The following is a 17,337-nucleotide window of genomic DNA, read 5'->3' on the forward strand; positions in this document are numbered from 1 at the left end:
AAAACTGAGGCCCCAGCACTGATTCCTGTGGAACACCACATCTTGGCAACCAGAAAATGACCCATTTATGCCTGCTCTCCGTCTCTGTGTTAGGCTAGCCAATCTTCTATCCATGTCAATATGTTACTCCCTACACCATGTTTTTATTTTCCATCCTAAATTGAGGAAAATCTATTCATGCTTCTTAGTAAATAAGAACCTGTGTTTTGATAGCATCCTAAGGTTATGAAAGATTCTCCTAAAGTGCTTAAAATGGAGGAATTACATTTGTAGTCACTAAGGTTACAAAGGCAAATGCACCACAAGGCCACACATTCATCAATGAAATATATGACCAAACAATCTGTGCAGTTTATGATCCTTGAAGAATACATCTTTGCCAGGACATTGGGAGAATTCTGCTCTCTGCAGATAGTGTGATAAAATCTTTTATATCCACTTACGCAGATAAATGACACTTTGATATAAGAACAAGTCCCAAGGATGTTATCTCTTGGCATAGGTATGAGCCTCAGTCAACAGTTTTGCCTCAGAGTCTGAAGATGGATTCAAGCCTCATGCCAAGTCTTGTGTGCATTATATAGGCTAATACTTCAGTGCAGCAATCCTCCTTCATGGCCTTCAGACTGTGATATAAGACTGCTGGTACATAGTTCAAACCAATGCCAAGTCTGGTGAAAGTCTGACCTCCATAACTGATCATTCTTTCCTCTACCGCAACATCAACCACCAGAATGAAAATATAGATAGCTTCGGCTGAGTCAACTCACTCTCCTAAGATTGCATAACAATGTTATAAAAAATGCAACTCCAGAACGCTGCTTCTCGAATATTACCTAGTAAATGGTGTATCTTTACAGCTGCAACACACCTTCCAAACATTGAACCTATGAACCATCAAATTTTGGAGCTGAGCTTAAGAGTTGAGGTTTGGTAGGAGTGCAACATTGTTGTTATCCTTAGTAACATTTTGAATAGTAAATGTTTTAAAGTTCAATTAAGGCCTCATTTTAAAAAAAAAATCCTATCTTCTTGCTGTCCGTCCTGTCCTAGATAAAATAGAAATGTCCACATGATCAAATGTCAACTTTGTAAATGGATGCTGGAGTGATCTGTCTTTTCATCCATCATGTCATCAAGTCTGCCATTTGTATGCATACATTCCAATGATAAGCAAATACTGAAAACTCTGCAAGTGGTTTGAAAATCCTATGTGTTTTTTTGAAAAGCAGCTTTATTCTGTCAATTTATTGCCAACACATTGGAATATCATCACCTTCCATAGATCGTTTAATTCATCCAACCATTATGCTGCTAAGATGTTACCCACAAATATACTTGGCCTGATTTTAACATGTGCCAGGAAACTGGCTGATGTGAACAGCAACTTTACCAAATAGCTTCCTGACAGCTCGCCCAACCGGGTGCCCCACTCAGGAGTGGGATAAAGTGAAATATAGGTCCCATGTTCACATGCGATATTGATTTGTAATTAATTATTTGAGACTCCTGTCTGAGCCAGTACCTAATACTTTAAGTTAAAAGGGAGAGTTGGTCAGAGTGGAGCTGCACTGATTGAACTGCTCCCCACTCCTTTTCCACAGACTAGGAGGTGTTAAAATTTCCCCTACTGTGTTCCATTAGAATATTATTAATCATCCAGTCGCACAAAATGTCAAGTGCTTATTTGAAATGTTCTTTGTGCTATTATAATGTTTCAGATTTAAGAGGAAAATAATAAACATTATATCCTTTATTTTCTTTCCAGGTAAATTCCGACACAGAGCATCAATTCTTCACAAACTGGCCAAAAACAAATGTCAAGTAGATGATGGTGAGAAACCCAATGTGACTGCTAATCATACAGGTAACTATCTTTGTATGAAATTAAGTATTGCACCACAAGAAATACTCACATGCCCACATTCTGTTTTGTAGCACATCATCATTATTCTTTCAAACCCTTTTTTTTCCACAACAAGTGCTTTTGCAATTCCGTTCAAGTGTGTATGACAAAAACAAAGGCCTTTGTAATCATGTTTTCCCCCTCATTCTACTTAAGCTGTCTTACCAAATCAGAATATGAAGATACACTAACTGCCACTTTACAAATTGTTTATTGATCCACATTTTAAATTGGTTGAACAAGCAAATGTCCTTCAAAAGTACTTTGGAGCCAAAAAGGGGGGTTTTTGCTCACTTTTGTAGATTAGATTTAAAGTCAGAATTGTAAATTATACAGAGTTGTACCATGACTTGGAAGCATAAGAACAGGAAAGAACCATTTCATCCATCAAACCTACTTAATTTTGTTAGCCATGCAAAATTCTCTGCCATTTCTTCAGAGCTGTTAATATCCTTGTTTCCCTATTTTACCACTTCAGTTGATCTTGTATCTATTCTCTTCTGGAGCAGCATGCTCACAATTCTTTGAAGATTTTTTTTTTCTGGACTTGCTTTTATAGAACTTGGCTCAAGCTTTGATTTTTCTCATCTCCTAAATTCTCTTACTAGAGAGAATCTCCATTATTTTAAACGCCTCAACCGGATCATCTCGGACATCAATATATTGTGGATAAGTACAGTGTGCGCCATTCTATTTTCTCTTGTTACACTCTACAATCATTTTTCTTTCCTGTTTTCAGTTCCATCTGAATTTCTCTTAAACAAAGCAGTGCTTTGTTCAGTATTTGAAAAAAGAATATATTTGGGGCCAGACTATAATTAGACACAGACTATTTCTTATTAAAATAAGTTCCAATCCATCTTTAAAATTAGCATACTCTATTTGCTTCATTAACCTTGCATGTAGTGATAGGTCTGACAGAAGAATTTTTACAATTATCATTATGTCTGAAAATGCAATTTAAAGTTTTGATATTTCAAGACATTATATGGATTTTCCAGCTGCCCTCTACCTGTTTTTTTTTGACAGGTCTTGGAATTATATATACATAAATATATCCTGTGACACATTTCCTCCCATTTACATCACTCCTACATTGGATGCATGACCCGTTTGTCCTAGGTGTCCACCATTTCAAAGCCAGTGAAAGTACTGAGATGTGGATTGCAATTGTTTTAAATTGGGCTTTTCACAAGCAGTATGAAGGCTGCCTAAGTCATTGCACTGCATTAAGGTCCAAGGCAATTTCTGCCCCTAATTCAGTGAGACTTCCTGCATGAGCCTGCCCCAATACTTTTCTGTGGCCAGAACATCAATGGGGGCAGAGCCGTCTACATGGTGGGTAGAAGTCCTAACATCATCTCCAGGAATGGCCCCAGTGATAGAAATCTAGGCCATTGTTTTGCTTTGCTTCGTGTAACAGCTGCGGTATTGCAAATCAGTGAAGTGTAATAACAAGCCTGTACAGTGGAATATATTCAATGTTTGTTCAATGGAAACTGCACTGTCACATGACCTGGCAAACAAGAGGAAGCTCAGCACTGAAGGAAGAGGAGAGGTGACAACAACATCTCATTAAATTTCTAACTAGCCGAGCTCAGTTTGAATCCTGACTTCAGCCAACATTCATAGCATTATATAGTACAACAACAGCAGCATTTATATAGCATGTGAGGAAGTGATTCATTGGGGAGGATTTCCCAGTCGGCGTGCGGGGGCAGGGCCCGCTCGCCGACGCATAAAATGATGCGGGATGATATCGGATGGAACTCTCGACGTCACCCCGTGTCATTTCAATTTTCAGGTCGGCGGGGGCGCAGCCGAATCAGCTGTGTGCCCGCCGACCTGTCAACGGTTAATTGAGGCCATTTAAAAAGTAATTGAACTCATTAAAGGACCTGCCTGTCCAGTCTTAAGGTTGGTGGGGAGGCCAGGAGCCCTGGCGGGCTTCAGAAAAGGCATGAAACCTCATCCATGGGCGAGATGAGGTTTCATGTAGGTTTTGAAAAATTTAATAAAAGTTTAATTATAAGTAATGGACATGTCCCAACTCATGTGACAGTGTCACATGAGGGGACATGGCAGGGAAATTTTATTTTTCTATTTTTAACATTTTTGAATTTGGCGCCGATCTCCCTATGGCAGCACTTAGCCTCAGGGAGATGAGTGCGCTCTTTTGTGCTCATGAGCGAAAGAGCGCACTCCCAGCTTAGGGAATCTCTCCCCCCACTGCCCGCATAGGGAGCACATAGCATTTCCTGGCGGAAGTCACACTGGGCGGGCCTTAATTGGCCTGCCCACATAAAATGGCGGCGCACCCCCGATTGGGGGCGCCGATCAGAGGTGTGCCAGCACACGCCCACTCCTGAACTTCCCCCCCAACGGGGGGAAAATTCTGCCCATTATGTCTATTCTGGCTCTTTGAAGGAGCTATCCAGTTAGTCGCATTCACATTTGGTGTTTGACTATGAAAGAAAGTTACCCAAATAGATTGGCCAATGACACATACCACTGTGCACCACTCAATTGAATATAATGGCAGGTTATCACAGAGTGATATGACACTTTGCTATTGACTTAATATTGACTGCCATGTCCTTTCCCATTATGGAGGGCACATTGCATGCAATTGCAGGGATAGCAAGAAAATAAAAATAATGTTTTAAATAATTATGGCATAGGGAGAAAATTTATGTTAGCTCTAACCTTTGAGAATACCCAATTTAATACTTAATCTAAATTAGTTTGTCTAATGCATTTTTGACATGACTAAACAGGTTGCTTTTTTAACCACATCGGCACCTAACTTTATGGCTATTGTCAAGAATTATTTGTTTGCTTCTAACAACAGTTTAACAGTGGCCATTGTTGGATTGTGTGCAGAATGCACCATCTTATAATTTTTCCCTGGTTTGGGCAGAAGTTGGTCTGACATTGTGAAGGATATGAATTAATGCAAAATTGAATTGATGTAATTACTAAAGCAGCCAGGTTAATTTTGTCAACTCTCTTTGATACAGACCTTTCATGCAGTTAGGTTTACTAAACTTTGGCAGCTTGATTTACCCTGATACTATTCACAAAAATCATGATGTGAACAAATAAAATGTCAAATGACAGATCTCTGTTCTAGACATTATGTTGTGGGGTAATAGCAAACTTTGAACATGTCCATCAGAAAATCCTTTCCCTGGCATTTTAGGAACTAAGTATCTGTACACCGTGAGAAAGATTTTCAGTATCTAGTAGCTGGTCGACCAGGTGTGCAGGGCAGGCTTTTTGATCCCTCTGGTAGGAGGCCTGGAATATTTTGAAGGCAGGACAGGTTATTATGCCGTTCCAAAAATACATTCTGCTGCTCAATGCGCGTGGCTTAGTGCAATGTTAGGTGGCTGACCATGTCTGCATTAAGATGCAGGAGGACTGGGGGTTTGGAGGGGTTGAAGACTGGAGCGTCACCAGCCCACGTTATCTTTCTGGAGCCTGGAGGAGCACTCCCACTCCTCCTGGACCATAAACAAATTCGAAACTTACTTTCTTGAGGCCTATTCCTCTTGCGCACCAGATTTTACTGAGTAAAAAATTGCACCAGGGCTCCTCATAAATCATAGGACCCAGTTTGCACAGGTGGTTAATGCACCACCTGATTCAGGCCACCCAACATGAGTTAAAATGGCTGCAAAGTTGTAACAAGCAGTATGCCAGCCACCTTGATTTTTAACTCCATTACTGTTATGGCTGGACAAAAGAAGTTAAAATCGGTCTTTATAATCCTACAGTATAATTTCAAAGACTCAGTTTTTAAATTTCACACCTCTGGAAAACAGGATTTTCTTTTATTTGGAATCTGATTTAAATACAAAAACTAAGAATCAATTTCATGTCCGAGTAGATTTAAGAAATACATAACACAATATAATTCAAAAGTAATGTAAAGCTATCCCAAGTAATTAACGTGCAGCTATGTAATTGTTGACTGTATTGTCCTTGACTATAGTCACTACCTAATATCATTGAAGTAATGGAATTAGATGGATTTGCATTTCATTCAGCATCAAAGTAAGAACATTTTAATTGAATTGAATAATGTAAAATGGGAGGATGATTAGTGAGACATTAAAGCAATCTGTCCATTTTCTAATTTAACACAATGTTTGAAAACCCAGTTTGTATGTCAATATTTAATAAATATGAATTGCATTTATTCCATCTTTGAACAGTGCTCATCATTGGGTAAGTATCGCTGTAATTACTTACTCAACAGCTCAACAGGAATGTCATGGCTTCTGAATGAATTACTCCAAAAAAAATTTTTTTTAAAAAAAAAGCAAGGATGCAGTCTATTTGGAAAAACTTAATTTTAATCTTTAAAATAATTTTAAACAAACAGAGGAGAAGACTGATGACTGTGTTCTCATTTAGTAGCACAATAAAACAAACAGAATTTTCAGCATATTACCAAATTGTTGCTTCAACACAGTTAATTAGTTCAGTTGCTTTTTGTTGGGCGGAATCGTACTGTCGTCGGGTGTGTTTGGTGGCATGAGCGGACAAAATGGCAAGAAGGCCAAAAATTGGTTTCACGATGTCGTGAAACCAGTTTGCGATCGTCTGCTCCGCCCACTAATGGGCTGTGTTTCCTGCCATTGGACGTCAGGAACCTCATTGTAAAACATCTGCATATCATTATAAGCCCACCTGCCAGAATCATCTCCTGCCCCTGCTGGATCGTCCACCCACCCACATCAACATGTTTCGCAACAGCATGTAAAAGGCACTTGGCGGGCATGCAGGGGAACTCGGAGGTGAGTACACTGTAATGTTGTGTAGTACTCGCCAGGGCCACCTGTTGGATTTCAAAGTTGAGGCAATTTCGGGGCGGGGAGGGTGCAGTGCAAGGGCTGTGACAGTACTTTTGGCTAAGATCAAGTGTAGTCGTGAAGCGATGGCTATAACCAGTCGAGCCCCATACCATGGGGTACGTAACACCGTCCGGGTGACGGTAAAAGACAGCGAAGGAGGAGCACCCATGGATCGGGCCTTCTTCATCAAGAGGATCCTGTTGAAGGCGTGTGGATTCGAAGCTGCGGAGATCTACTCCCTGCAAGACTTCCCCAGCGCTAGATGTTTCGATGTGACTTTCAAGCATGTGGCAGCTTGCGTCAAGTTCCTGACGGTGTTCGAGGAGAAGAGAGACCAGCCGGAGATGAAGATCCTGACGGTGGAGCTGCTCTTTGCTCTGCTGTTGCAATGGGACCATGTGGTGACTGTGCATCTCTACAACCCCTATGTCCCTGTCGCCGACGTAGTCACCTTCCTTGCCAGGTACGTCGACAAGGTTGGGAGCTGCACCGAGGTTAGAGACACCTTCGGAATTTGGACATGCAAACACCAGGTTAAGGTCACGCTCAAGACCGATGGTAAGGGAGCCATCCTCCATCCTCCTTTCAGCTTCGCTATCGGGGGAAGCCGTGGCTACCTTGTCTACGCTGGACAGCCCAAACTTTGTCGCTCATGCGGCAAGTCTAGTCATGTGGCGGCCAACTGCAGCGCCGCCCTCTGCAAGAACTGCAAACAGAAAGGGCACCAGACAAAGGACTGCAAACAGACTAAGTGCTGCAACCTGTGTGGTGAGGCAGGACCTGCCCCAAACGCTGCCTCACTTATGCACAGGCAGACAAAGCCAACGAGGGGGAAGCAGAGGAAATAGTTCGTGTCACTACTACCAAGGACACTTGCAACACTCCAACCACCAAGGCCCCCATTGAGAACAACGGGACAAAGGAGGACACAGAGAGAGACAAGGTGGATGAAAAGATTGAGGCAGCAGACAGCCAATCAACAGCACTGCCCCCTGAACCTCCCACTCCTCAGGAGAGCGAATCAATGGAGGAGGAGGAGGCAGTGGTGGAAAATCAGCAGGGGGAGTGGCAGCTGGTGAAGAGAGCCAAAAGGAAGAAGAGGCTAAGAAGGGACCAAGCCACTTCCCAGACAAGTGGCAAGAGGCGTCTCCCATCTGACACGGATGACAAGGGCAGCTGCTCTTCAGACGAAGAAGGGAAAGGGCGGCATCTACAGAAGAAGCGGCAAAGCTCTAGGGAGTTGGAGGACGAGACACCCGAGCTCCAGAACATTGGAGACAATGAGGAGACCAGCGCACCCCCACTTTGCCCACAACCCGAAGAGGCCAGCACACCTCAGCTCCGGGAAGCCGGGAGCAGCAACGCCCCAGAGGGGGAGAGGATTAGAGAAGCTTCTCCAACAGGGGACATTTCAAATCCCGTTCTTTACACGAACCCCCAGATGCTACCTGAGCAGAACATTGCCAATGAGGAGGTTCAGGACAGTTTCCTCAGCCCATCCAAAGTGAGGCGATTTGTGAACACTATGGGTATGCAGGAGCAGACTAAAGGTCTGGGGCTCTCAGAGACAACAGGTTTGGTAAGAGACTAAATGCTTTAAAATGGGTGTAAAGATTATATCCATAAATGTGCGTAGCATTAAATCTACTACGCGATGTGTTGCGACCTTGGACCACCTTGCCAAGGTCAAAGCTGACCTGTTGTTTCTGCAGGAGTGTGTGATACCGCACCTCAGCTCCTACAGGCAATGGTCACGATGGTGGTCCCACGGGCCATCGATCTGGTCGGGAGGAAACAACTCTCGTTCCCCCGGCCTGGGTATTCTGCTGCGGGGAGGCAACTTCACCGTCTCTGAGGTTAAGGAGGTGGTGGGCGGGCGCCTCCTCATAGCGGACGTAATGTACAAGAATGCTCCACTCCGGTTAATTAACGTGTACGCCCCGTCACAAAAGGGCGAGCAGTTGGCGGTTTTTCAGCAGCTCCCACTGCTGCTGGCGACCTCCAGGCCGGTCATTCTGGGCGGTGACTTCAACTGCATCATTGATGCGGCTGGACGATCTGGCAGGGCTGACAGCAGATTGGACGCTACGTCCAGATCCCTGGAGGAAACAGTTAAGGATGCCAAGCTGCACGACGTCTTCAGCAACCCTGCAGACGGAGCGCAGCGTAGATACACCTGGTCGCGGCCAGACGGGTCCATCTGTTCCAGGATAGAATTCCTGTTTGTGTCCCATGCATTCGCAGTCAGATCCACCGAGGTCAAGCCGGTGTTCTTCTCTGACCACTGCCTCCTACTGGCTGACTGTCACTTCGAGGAAGACCAGAGGGTGGACAGGGGGGCATGGAAGCTAAACGTGCAACTGCTGACCCCAGAGAACGTTGAGGAGCTCAAGAAGGATTACAAAGGTTGGAGAACCGTGAAACCCCTCTTTGAGTCCCTGACACACGAGTGGGAAGCGATCAAGGGAAACATCAAGAGGTTTTTCATCCTCAAAGGCGCCCAGAAAGCTAGAAAGGAACAGAGGGAAATGTCCAGACTCCAGAAAAACATGCAGAATCTGCTCCGGCTGCAGTTGATGGGGGTTGATGTCAAGGAGGAACTCCAAGAGGTGAAGAGCCAGCAAGCCTCGCTCTTTGCCTCGGAGGCCTCCAAGATCATCTTCCGGTCCAGAGTCCGCTCCGTGGAGCAGGATGAGACGTGCTCACGTTTCTTCTTCCAAAAGGTACCCAGAGAGAGCTCTGTGATCAGCAGCCTGAAGGAAGAAGACGGCTCAGTAAAGTCATCGCAGTCCGACGTTTTGAGGATCAGCAAATCCTTTTATGCCGGATTGTATGACGTGAAGCCCACAGACAGCAGAGCCTACCAGTCCTTCCTGTCCTCTCTCAAGGAGGTCTTAGACGACAGTACACGGGAGAGCCTGGACAAACCGCTAACTCCTGACGAACTGACTAAGGCCCTTGAGTTCTTCGAGAAGAGTAAAACTCCCGGAAGCGACGGCTTGCCGGCGGAGTTGTATTCGGCTCTGTGGGACTGGATCAGCCCAAACCTGCTAGTAGTGTACGAGAGTATGCTTCTGGCCGGCAGCATGTCAGAATCCATGAGGAAAGGCATCATCACCCTCATCTACAAGCACAAGGGGGAAAGGGAGGAAATTAGAAATTGGCGACCCATTTCACTGTTGAATGTGGACTATAAGATTCTGTCCAAGGTCATCGCCAATCGGGTCAAGTCCGCTCTGGAATTGGTGATCCACCCTGACCAGACCTGCACTGTGCCGGGCAGGAAGATCTCTGACAGCCTCGCGCTGCTCAGGGATACAATTGCCTATGTGCAGGACAGGGATGTGGACACCTGCCTCATCAGCCTGGACCAGGAGAAGGCCTTTGACAGAATATTGCACACCTACATGGTGGATGTGCTCTCCAAAATGGGGTTTGGGGAGGGAATTCGCAACTGGATCCAACTGCTCTACACTAACATCAGTAGCACAGTCTCAATCAATGAGTGGGAATCAGATAGCTTTCCGATTAAATCTGGAATCAGGCAGGGCTGCCCTCTCTCCCCTGTCCTGTTTGTGTGTTGCATAGAACCCTTTGCTGAGTCCATCACCTCTCCTTCCCCACCATAGTATTCAGCCCTATGATTCTATTCTATGATAATCATAGCTATATGTTAGAACAATAACATTAAAAGCACGCTGGACAGCAGTGGGTTCTTTTGTAGAAATAAATCACTTCTTTAATCTTGGAAATCTAAAAATGTTTTCAGATACTAAAAGTCCATTTAACATTTAAATTTAATGCTTACAATGGCCAGGAGGTTGTGTCTGTTGTTATGTAGTCGGGCACATGTTTGCCAACTTGGCTGAGCCCTGAGTTTGGCGTGCCAATTGGAGGTCAGGCAATTTCACATTGTGGATAAAGGGAAGTTGGTGTGAGAGTCGCACTGCACATTTTAATCCATCAAATAGAAAATATTAGCATATATTTCATCCTATTTAAGTGTCATCATTTCATCTCCTTCCCAACCTACCTTCTCTTCAGGCTTGGCATTAGCTATTTTCCTTGTTGAATGCCCTGAGCTGCTTGCCTTTTGTGTGAGGAATTTTATGCAAGCACAGCTGTTAATGTCCTAGGATCAAGCCATCTGCTCGGTCTGTTAACCAGGGATTGTTAGAGAAGATGGGAAGGTTATTTTACTGAGGAAGGAGAGGAAATGAGAGGAAATGTATAAGTTTTTAGAAAATTGTCATATTGAGTTTCATTTTGTGTTACTTTATTTGAATTTTTATTATGCATTTACATTAATTTTAAATTAAATTACAGCTATTAAAATTCAGTTTAATGTCTTGCCTTGCAATTCTTTATAGGGAGCAGGATTGGATTGGGGGCAGGTGATGTAAGTTTTAAAGAGCCACGAAATATACCAATATTAATATATCGTATCCCTTGTACAAAGAACACATAGGATAACTGTGCAAACATGAAATAGGGATACACTTACTGATGGGTATATTTCTGTGGGCTGAATGCCACTTACAGCTCTGAAAAATGGGTGATTGGCAGTTCAAAGTTAGGGGTAGGGGGCACCTTGGTGAACAATTAATGTAATTGGACATACAGCCTGCCCTTGCCCACCTGTTTTGGGCAGGAAGCGGCTTACTCCTGCAAACCTGTTGGAGTTGATATATGGAAGAAAGTGATTCCTGAACAACTTTCCAGGACAATGCAGCATGAAAGTTGGATTATACAAAATATATTTAAGCATTCCATGTCCAAATGCAGCAAGACCTGGACAATACCCAGGCTTGGGCTGACAAGTGGCAAGTAACATGCGTGCCACACAAGTGCCAGGCAGTGACCATCTCCAACAAAACAGAATCTAACCATTGCCCCTTGACATTCAATGGCATAACCATCACTGAATCCCCCACTATCAACATCCTGGAGGTTACCATTGACCAGAAGCTGAATTGAACTAGGCATATAAATACTGTGGCTACAAGAGCAGATCAGAGGCTAGGAACCTTGTGGTGAGTAACTCACCTCCTGACTCCCCAAAGCCTGTCCACCATCTACAAGGCACAAGTCAGGAGTGTGATGGAATACTCTCCACCTGCCTGGATGAGTACAGCTCCAACAACTCAAGAAGCTCTACATCTTCCAGGACATAACAGCCCACTTGACTGGCACCCCATCCACAAACATTCACTCCCTCCACCATTGACGCACAGTAGCAGCAGTGTGTACCATCTACAAGGTGCACTGCAGGAACTCACCAAGGCTCCTTAGGCAGCACCTTCCAAACCCATGACCACTACCATCTAGAAGGACAAGGGCAGCAGACACATGGGAAAACCACCACCTGGAAGTTCCCCTCCAAGCCAGTCACCATCCTGACTTGGAAATATATCTCCATTCCTTCACTGCCGCAGGGTCAAAATCCTGGAGCTCCATTCCTAACAGCACTGTGGCTAGACCACATGGACTGCAGCAGTTCAAGAAGTTGGCTCATCACCACCTTCTCGAGGGCAATTAGGGATGGGCAATAAATGCTGGCCTAGCCAGTGATGCCCACATCCCATGAATGAATAAAAAGAACAGGTTTGTTTTTAATGTTACAACCGATTTATGGCATTACAAAGTTATAATTTACTTCATGGAAATAAATCATTGGAAACTATCAGCAGATAACATAATTTTTGTGAAAATTAAATCTGTTCATTTTTTAAAAAAGCTTTTGGAGGTTTGGCGATTTGCTTCCCATGGTTGGAACCTTTCAGCACCGTTCTCTAATTTGTTATGCGTTCCTTCTTTCATACAGATAAAGTAGAGCTGCCAAATACAGCCAACGTAGAAGTTGAAGTGACACCTCCAAAGGACCCTCCCACAACAGTGCAGAACGGAAGCCTGCCCAATGGAGCAGAGGTTACAGCAGGACAGGTATGTGTTGTGTGTGGAAACATTTGGGGTTTCTGGAAAGGCAGAAGTTGATTGTCTATGCAACAGATTTGAACAGATTCCACTTGAATTGCTATCATTGTTGATGTGAGGGGTGGGAGGTTGAGCACTAACATTTTCAATGACAAATCAATCAATTTAAAAAAGGAATTGCTAATAGCTAGCAAGCAAAAGCTCTGTTTGGAAACAATTTCACCATAACAACACAGGCATAATGTATGAATAGAACTGATCAATGAAAGAGCCAACGTATTTACCTTAGCTGCAATGCACAAATATGCCAGTTTGGTTTTCTATGTCTGTTTTTTGTATGAGTATGCTGCAGTTGTTCTCTGGTGATTAAAACACATTTCCTGGAATGACATCTCTTTCTGATGCCCAATGGAGTATATTTTATATTAATAGAAAATAGCCATCTATTGAGTCCAATGTTCTACTTTCCTTGTAATGCCAAACCCTGCTGATATGAAATAAACATCACATTGGCCAGTGCACACGCTAGGCTTCCTATTATCGGGGTAGTTATCCTTTGGAATTAGAAAACCAGGTATTTAGTCCATACTTTTCAGATGTGGCAACGTCTATATTGGTAAGACCCCTAACTTCACCCCCATAGGTACAACTTCCTGGCTATAGAGGTAATTTGATAAAGATAAATAAGGCTCTTACAATTCGCCCATTGAAGACAGTCATAAAGCACATCTCATGGCAACAGATTGAATTACACCAGAACTTGTTGAAAGCTGGTACAAAAATAACTTCATTATTAATACCAAAAATGGTCTTATAATTTGTGACATTTTGCTGCTTGTCATTAGGGTTGCCTAGGCAACTGATTAAGAGTTTTGTTGAACTGCAAACTATTACAGCCTTAATGATAACATTTATTTAGAATACCTTAGTTTTTATTTCTTCAGAAAAGGCCATTTGGAAAAATGATGAAGCATTAGATTTTGCAATTTTAAAATATTTTCTCTTTTAATCTCCCTTTGTCAAATGACTCTATTATCAACAACAGTTTTGATGTCCCTTGTGAGTAAACCAGTCGAGTGCAGTCGCTGTGGTTATGTAGGCAGACATGGCAGGCAATTTTCATATAACAAGGTCTCACAAACAGAAAATTAAATGAATGACCAATTCACCTGTTTTTAGTGGTATTTGAGAGGGAAATGTTGTCCAGGACATTGGGAGAACTCACTACCTTTCATTGAAAACAGTTGTGGGATCTTCTAAATTCAGCAAACAGGTAAATGGGATCTCACTTTAAAATCTCATATGAAAGGTTGTACTGAAGCACTCCCTCAGTACTGCACTGAAGTAGCAGTCTAAATGCCAGTCGATGATATATTGCTTGCAATGCTTTACATAATTAAATGTTGCATATCCAAGAGTGGGCCCAAATTGGCCAGCAGTTTTTTAGAATTTAATTTTGATTCAAGAGTATATAATTCAGGTCAGAATGTTTTTTATTCATTCGAAGGACATGGGACAAATTCAACATTTATCACACATTCTTAGTTGCCTTTTAGAAGGTGGTGGTGGATGGGCTGCTGCCTTGTACTGGTGCAGTCCAGGAGAAAGGAGTTCCAGGATTTTCACCCAACTACGATAAAGGAATGGCAATATATATATCAAAGTCAGGATGGTGTGTGACTTGAAGGGAAACTTGGATGTGATTGTGTTCCCATTCATCTGCTGCCCTTGATCTTCAAGCTGATCAAAGTCATGGATTTCTGAAGTTCTATCAATGAAGCCTGGGTGAGTTGCTGCAGTGCACCTTGTAGATAATACACACTACAGCCACAGTGAAGTGAGTGTTTAAGGTGGTGGATGAGGTGCCATTCAAGATTCCTGCTTATGTCCTGGATGCTGTTGAAATTCTTATTGGAGCTGCACCCTCCAAACAAGTGCAGAATATTCCATCACATCCTGACTTGTGCCTTGTAGATGGTGAAAAGGCTTTGGGAAGCCAGGAGGTGAGCCAATAATTACAGAATATCCAGCCTCCTACTTAACTTTTGTAGCCATAGCGTTAATGTAGCTAGTTCAGTTAAGTTTCTGGTCAGTGATAAACCCCAGGATGGTAACAGCAGGGAGGGGGGTGTTGGGGTTCAATGATGCTAATGCCATTGAATGTCAGAGGGAAGTGTTAAGATTCTCTCTTGCGGGAGATGGTCATTACCTAACACTTTTGTTGCATGAATGTTATTTTCTACTCATCTGCCCCCCTGAATGTTGTCCAGGTCTTGCTGCATGCAGACACTGCCTACTTCAAAATCTGAGGAGTTGTGGATGAAACTGAACACACTGAGCATCCTACTTTCGATCTTATGATGGAGGAAAGGTTATTGATGATGCATCTGAAGATAGTAGGGCCTAGGGTGTTGCTCTGAGGAACTCCTGAAGCAATGTCCTGGGCCTCCAACCACCATAACCATCTTCCTTTGTGATGGGTATGACTCCAACCGCTAGAGATTTTCCCCCGATCTCCAGTTTTAATAGGACTTCTTGATGGCATACTCAGTCAAATGCTACCTTGTTGTCAATGACTGTCACTCCCATCTCACTGGGAATTCAGCTCTTTTAGTGCATATTTGTACCAAGGCTGTATGAGGTCTGTAGCCAGGTCGTCCTGATAGAATTCAAACAGAGCATTGGTAAACAGATGATTGGTAAGTGCTGCCTGAAAGCACTGTTGATAATCCCTTCTGTCAATTTGCTGATGATCGAGAGTAGACTGAGAGCACTATAATTGGCCAGATTGGATTAGTCCTGCTTTTAGTGGACAGGACATACCTGGGCAATTTTCTGTGTTGGGTAAATGCCAGTGTGGTAGCTGTACTGGAACAGCTAGGCTAGAGCTGCTGTGTGAGAGGATTTCAGCACTGGAAGATGGAACATTTCCTAGTTAGGTACAGATGAGTTCCTCTACGGCTCCGACAGCAAGTCTTAATCAACTCAGTTTGAGAATGGAATTATGTCCTATTGAAACAGATAGGAGAAAAGTTTAGTCACACATTGGTGCTTGACACAATTTCCTGGAAGCAGGTAGAATCATGGTCTGTTATCTTTGCTGCCCGTGCATTATTATTTAATGATATCAATGGGGAAACCCACACAGCCTGAGACGCTGTTTGTTCCCAGGTAGTCAATGTAGTCTGTGTAGCAGTGCTACGTGAGCTGGCTTTTCCTCTGTTGAATGTTTGCACTTCTCATACCAGCTATAACGATGACCTCTTGTTTACTTTGGCTCAATTGTGAACAAATTTGCTAGAAAAATTGCCCACTAGAGAAAATAAACTTTCACCTTAACTGTTGTGTCTATGTTCCAGAGGTAAGACGATGAGCTGGATTTTCCGGGGTGGACCGCCACCAGCCCCACCCCCAGCCCACTGCAGCCATAACACACTGAGAGTTGGACTTCAGCCTCCTCGAGAGCTCCCGGCCAATCTAATTGGCAGCTCAGTAGCAGGTGCTGCCGGGACTGCAGGAAGGAACACAAAGGAAAGCAGTAGCTACTGCAGAAAGACAAGCCTGAGCTTTTAGGGTGGGGAGGGATCCGGGAGCCCAGGGAGGAGTTTGAGAGGTTTGGTTTTGGAGGGCAGGGGGCGAGGAAGGAAGGAGGGTGACATTTTGGGGGGAGGGGCACCCCCGATGCGCACACAGGGCATGCTCCAAATGAGGTGTCCCCTCCCCTCTCCTAACCACTTTTCATCTAGACCACAAAAAATGGCCTGCCCGTGCCAACCGTATCGTGGCGCTGACGAGCCTGATTGACCTTAATTATTCATTTAAATATGGCAGGTGGGCTGCCAATTTCAACACCCGCCCACCTAGCATAATATTAGGGTCAGCTTGGGGTGGCAGGAAGGTGGTGCGCTAGCCAGTTGACAAATTTTTTGTGCCCACCCCCTTCCCCCAACTGAAAGCATGCCCTGCGGAGGGGTGGTAAAATCCAGTCCAATGTGTAAGCTCATTGTCTGGCTCAGCTCAGTAGACATTTGTGCGTTCACTCAGAAACTGAGCTCTAGGTCATTGTCGACAACTCCAAAGCATATGAGAAAATGGGCCTTTCACTAAACACCCGGAAAACTAAGGCCCTTTTCCAACCAGCTCCCACAGCAAAACACCCTCCCCCATCGACTAAGGTCAACGGAGAGATCCTGGAACATTTGGATCTTTTCCCATATCTTGGGAGCCTCCTCTTGACGAAGGTAGACATAGACGACAAAATTCATCATCGCCTGTAATGTGCCAGCTCAGCCTTTGGCCAACTGAGGAAAAGAGTATTTGAGCACCAGGGTCTCAAAACCTGAGCCAAAGGTCATGGTTTACCAGGCAACAGTAATTCCTGTGCTCCTATATGCTTTGAAAACTTGGGACAGAATTTTTAGATTGGCAGGTGAGCGTGACTGGCAGGTGTGGGATTGGCCGGGGAACGGACCGCCGACCGTGATCGGCCTCCGACCGCGATTTGATGCCGTTGACCAATTAATGGCCAGCCAGCATGAAGCGCGCACTGAAAAGCTCAGCGCTGCCGGGGTGGGAGGAGGGTGGGCACTGACGTGGGTGCGTGCGAGCACTGAATGAAAGCTCCGTGAAGGAAGA

General features: G+C 44.1%; 1 protein-coding gene across 2 annotated transcripts in view; it reads left to right on the forward strand.

The window, feature by feature from the left end:
- The window catches only part of LOC144697550 (sodium/potassium/calcium exchanger 2-like), a 302,291-nt gene that overhangs the window by 227,118 nt on the left and 57,836 nt on the right, over positions 1–17,337 (forward strand). For both annotated transcript variants that reach the window (XM_078569600.1, XM_078569608.1), the window contains 2 exons: positions 1,769–1,867; positions 12,593–12,711. In XM_078569600.1, coding sequence (XP_078425726.1) covers positions 1,769–1,867; positions 12,593–12,711 — 218 coding nt within the window. The remainder of the gene's footprint in view (positions 1–1,768; positions 1,868–12,592; positions 12,712–17,337) is intronic.

This window comes from Cetorhinus maximus, chromosome 2 (genome assembly GCF_964194155.1).
Source record: "Cetorhinus maximus chromosome 2, sCetMax3.hap1.1, whole genome shotgun sequence".
Lineage (NCBI taxonomy): Eukaryota > Metazoa > Chordata > Chondrichthyes > Lamniformes > Cetorhinidae > Cetorhinus > Cetorhinus maximus.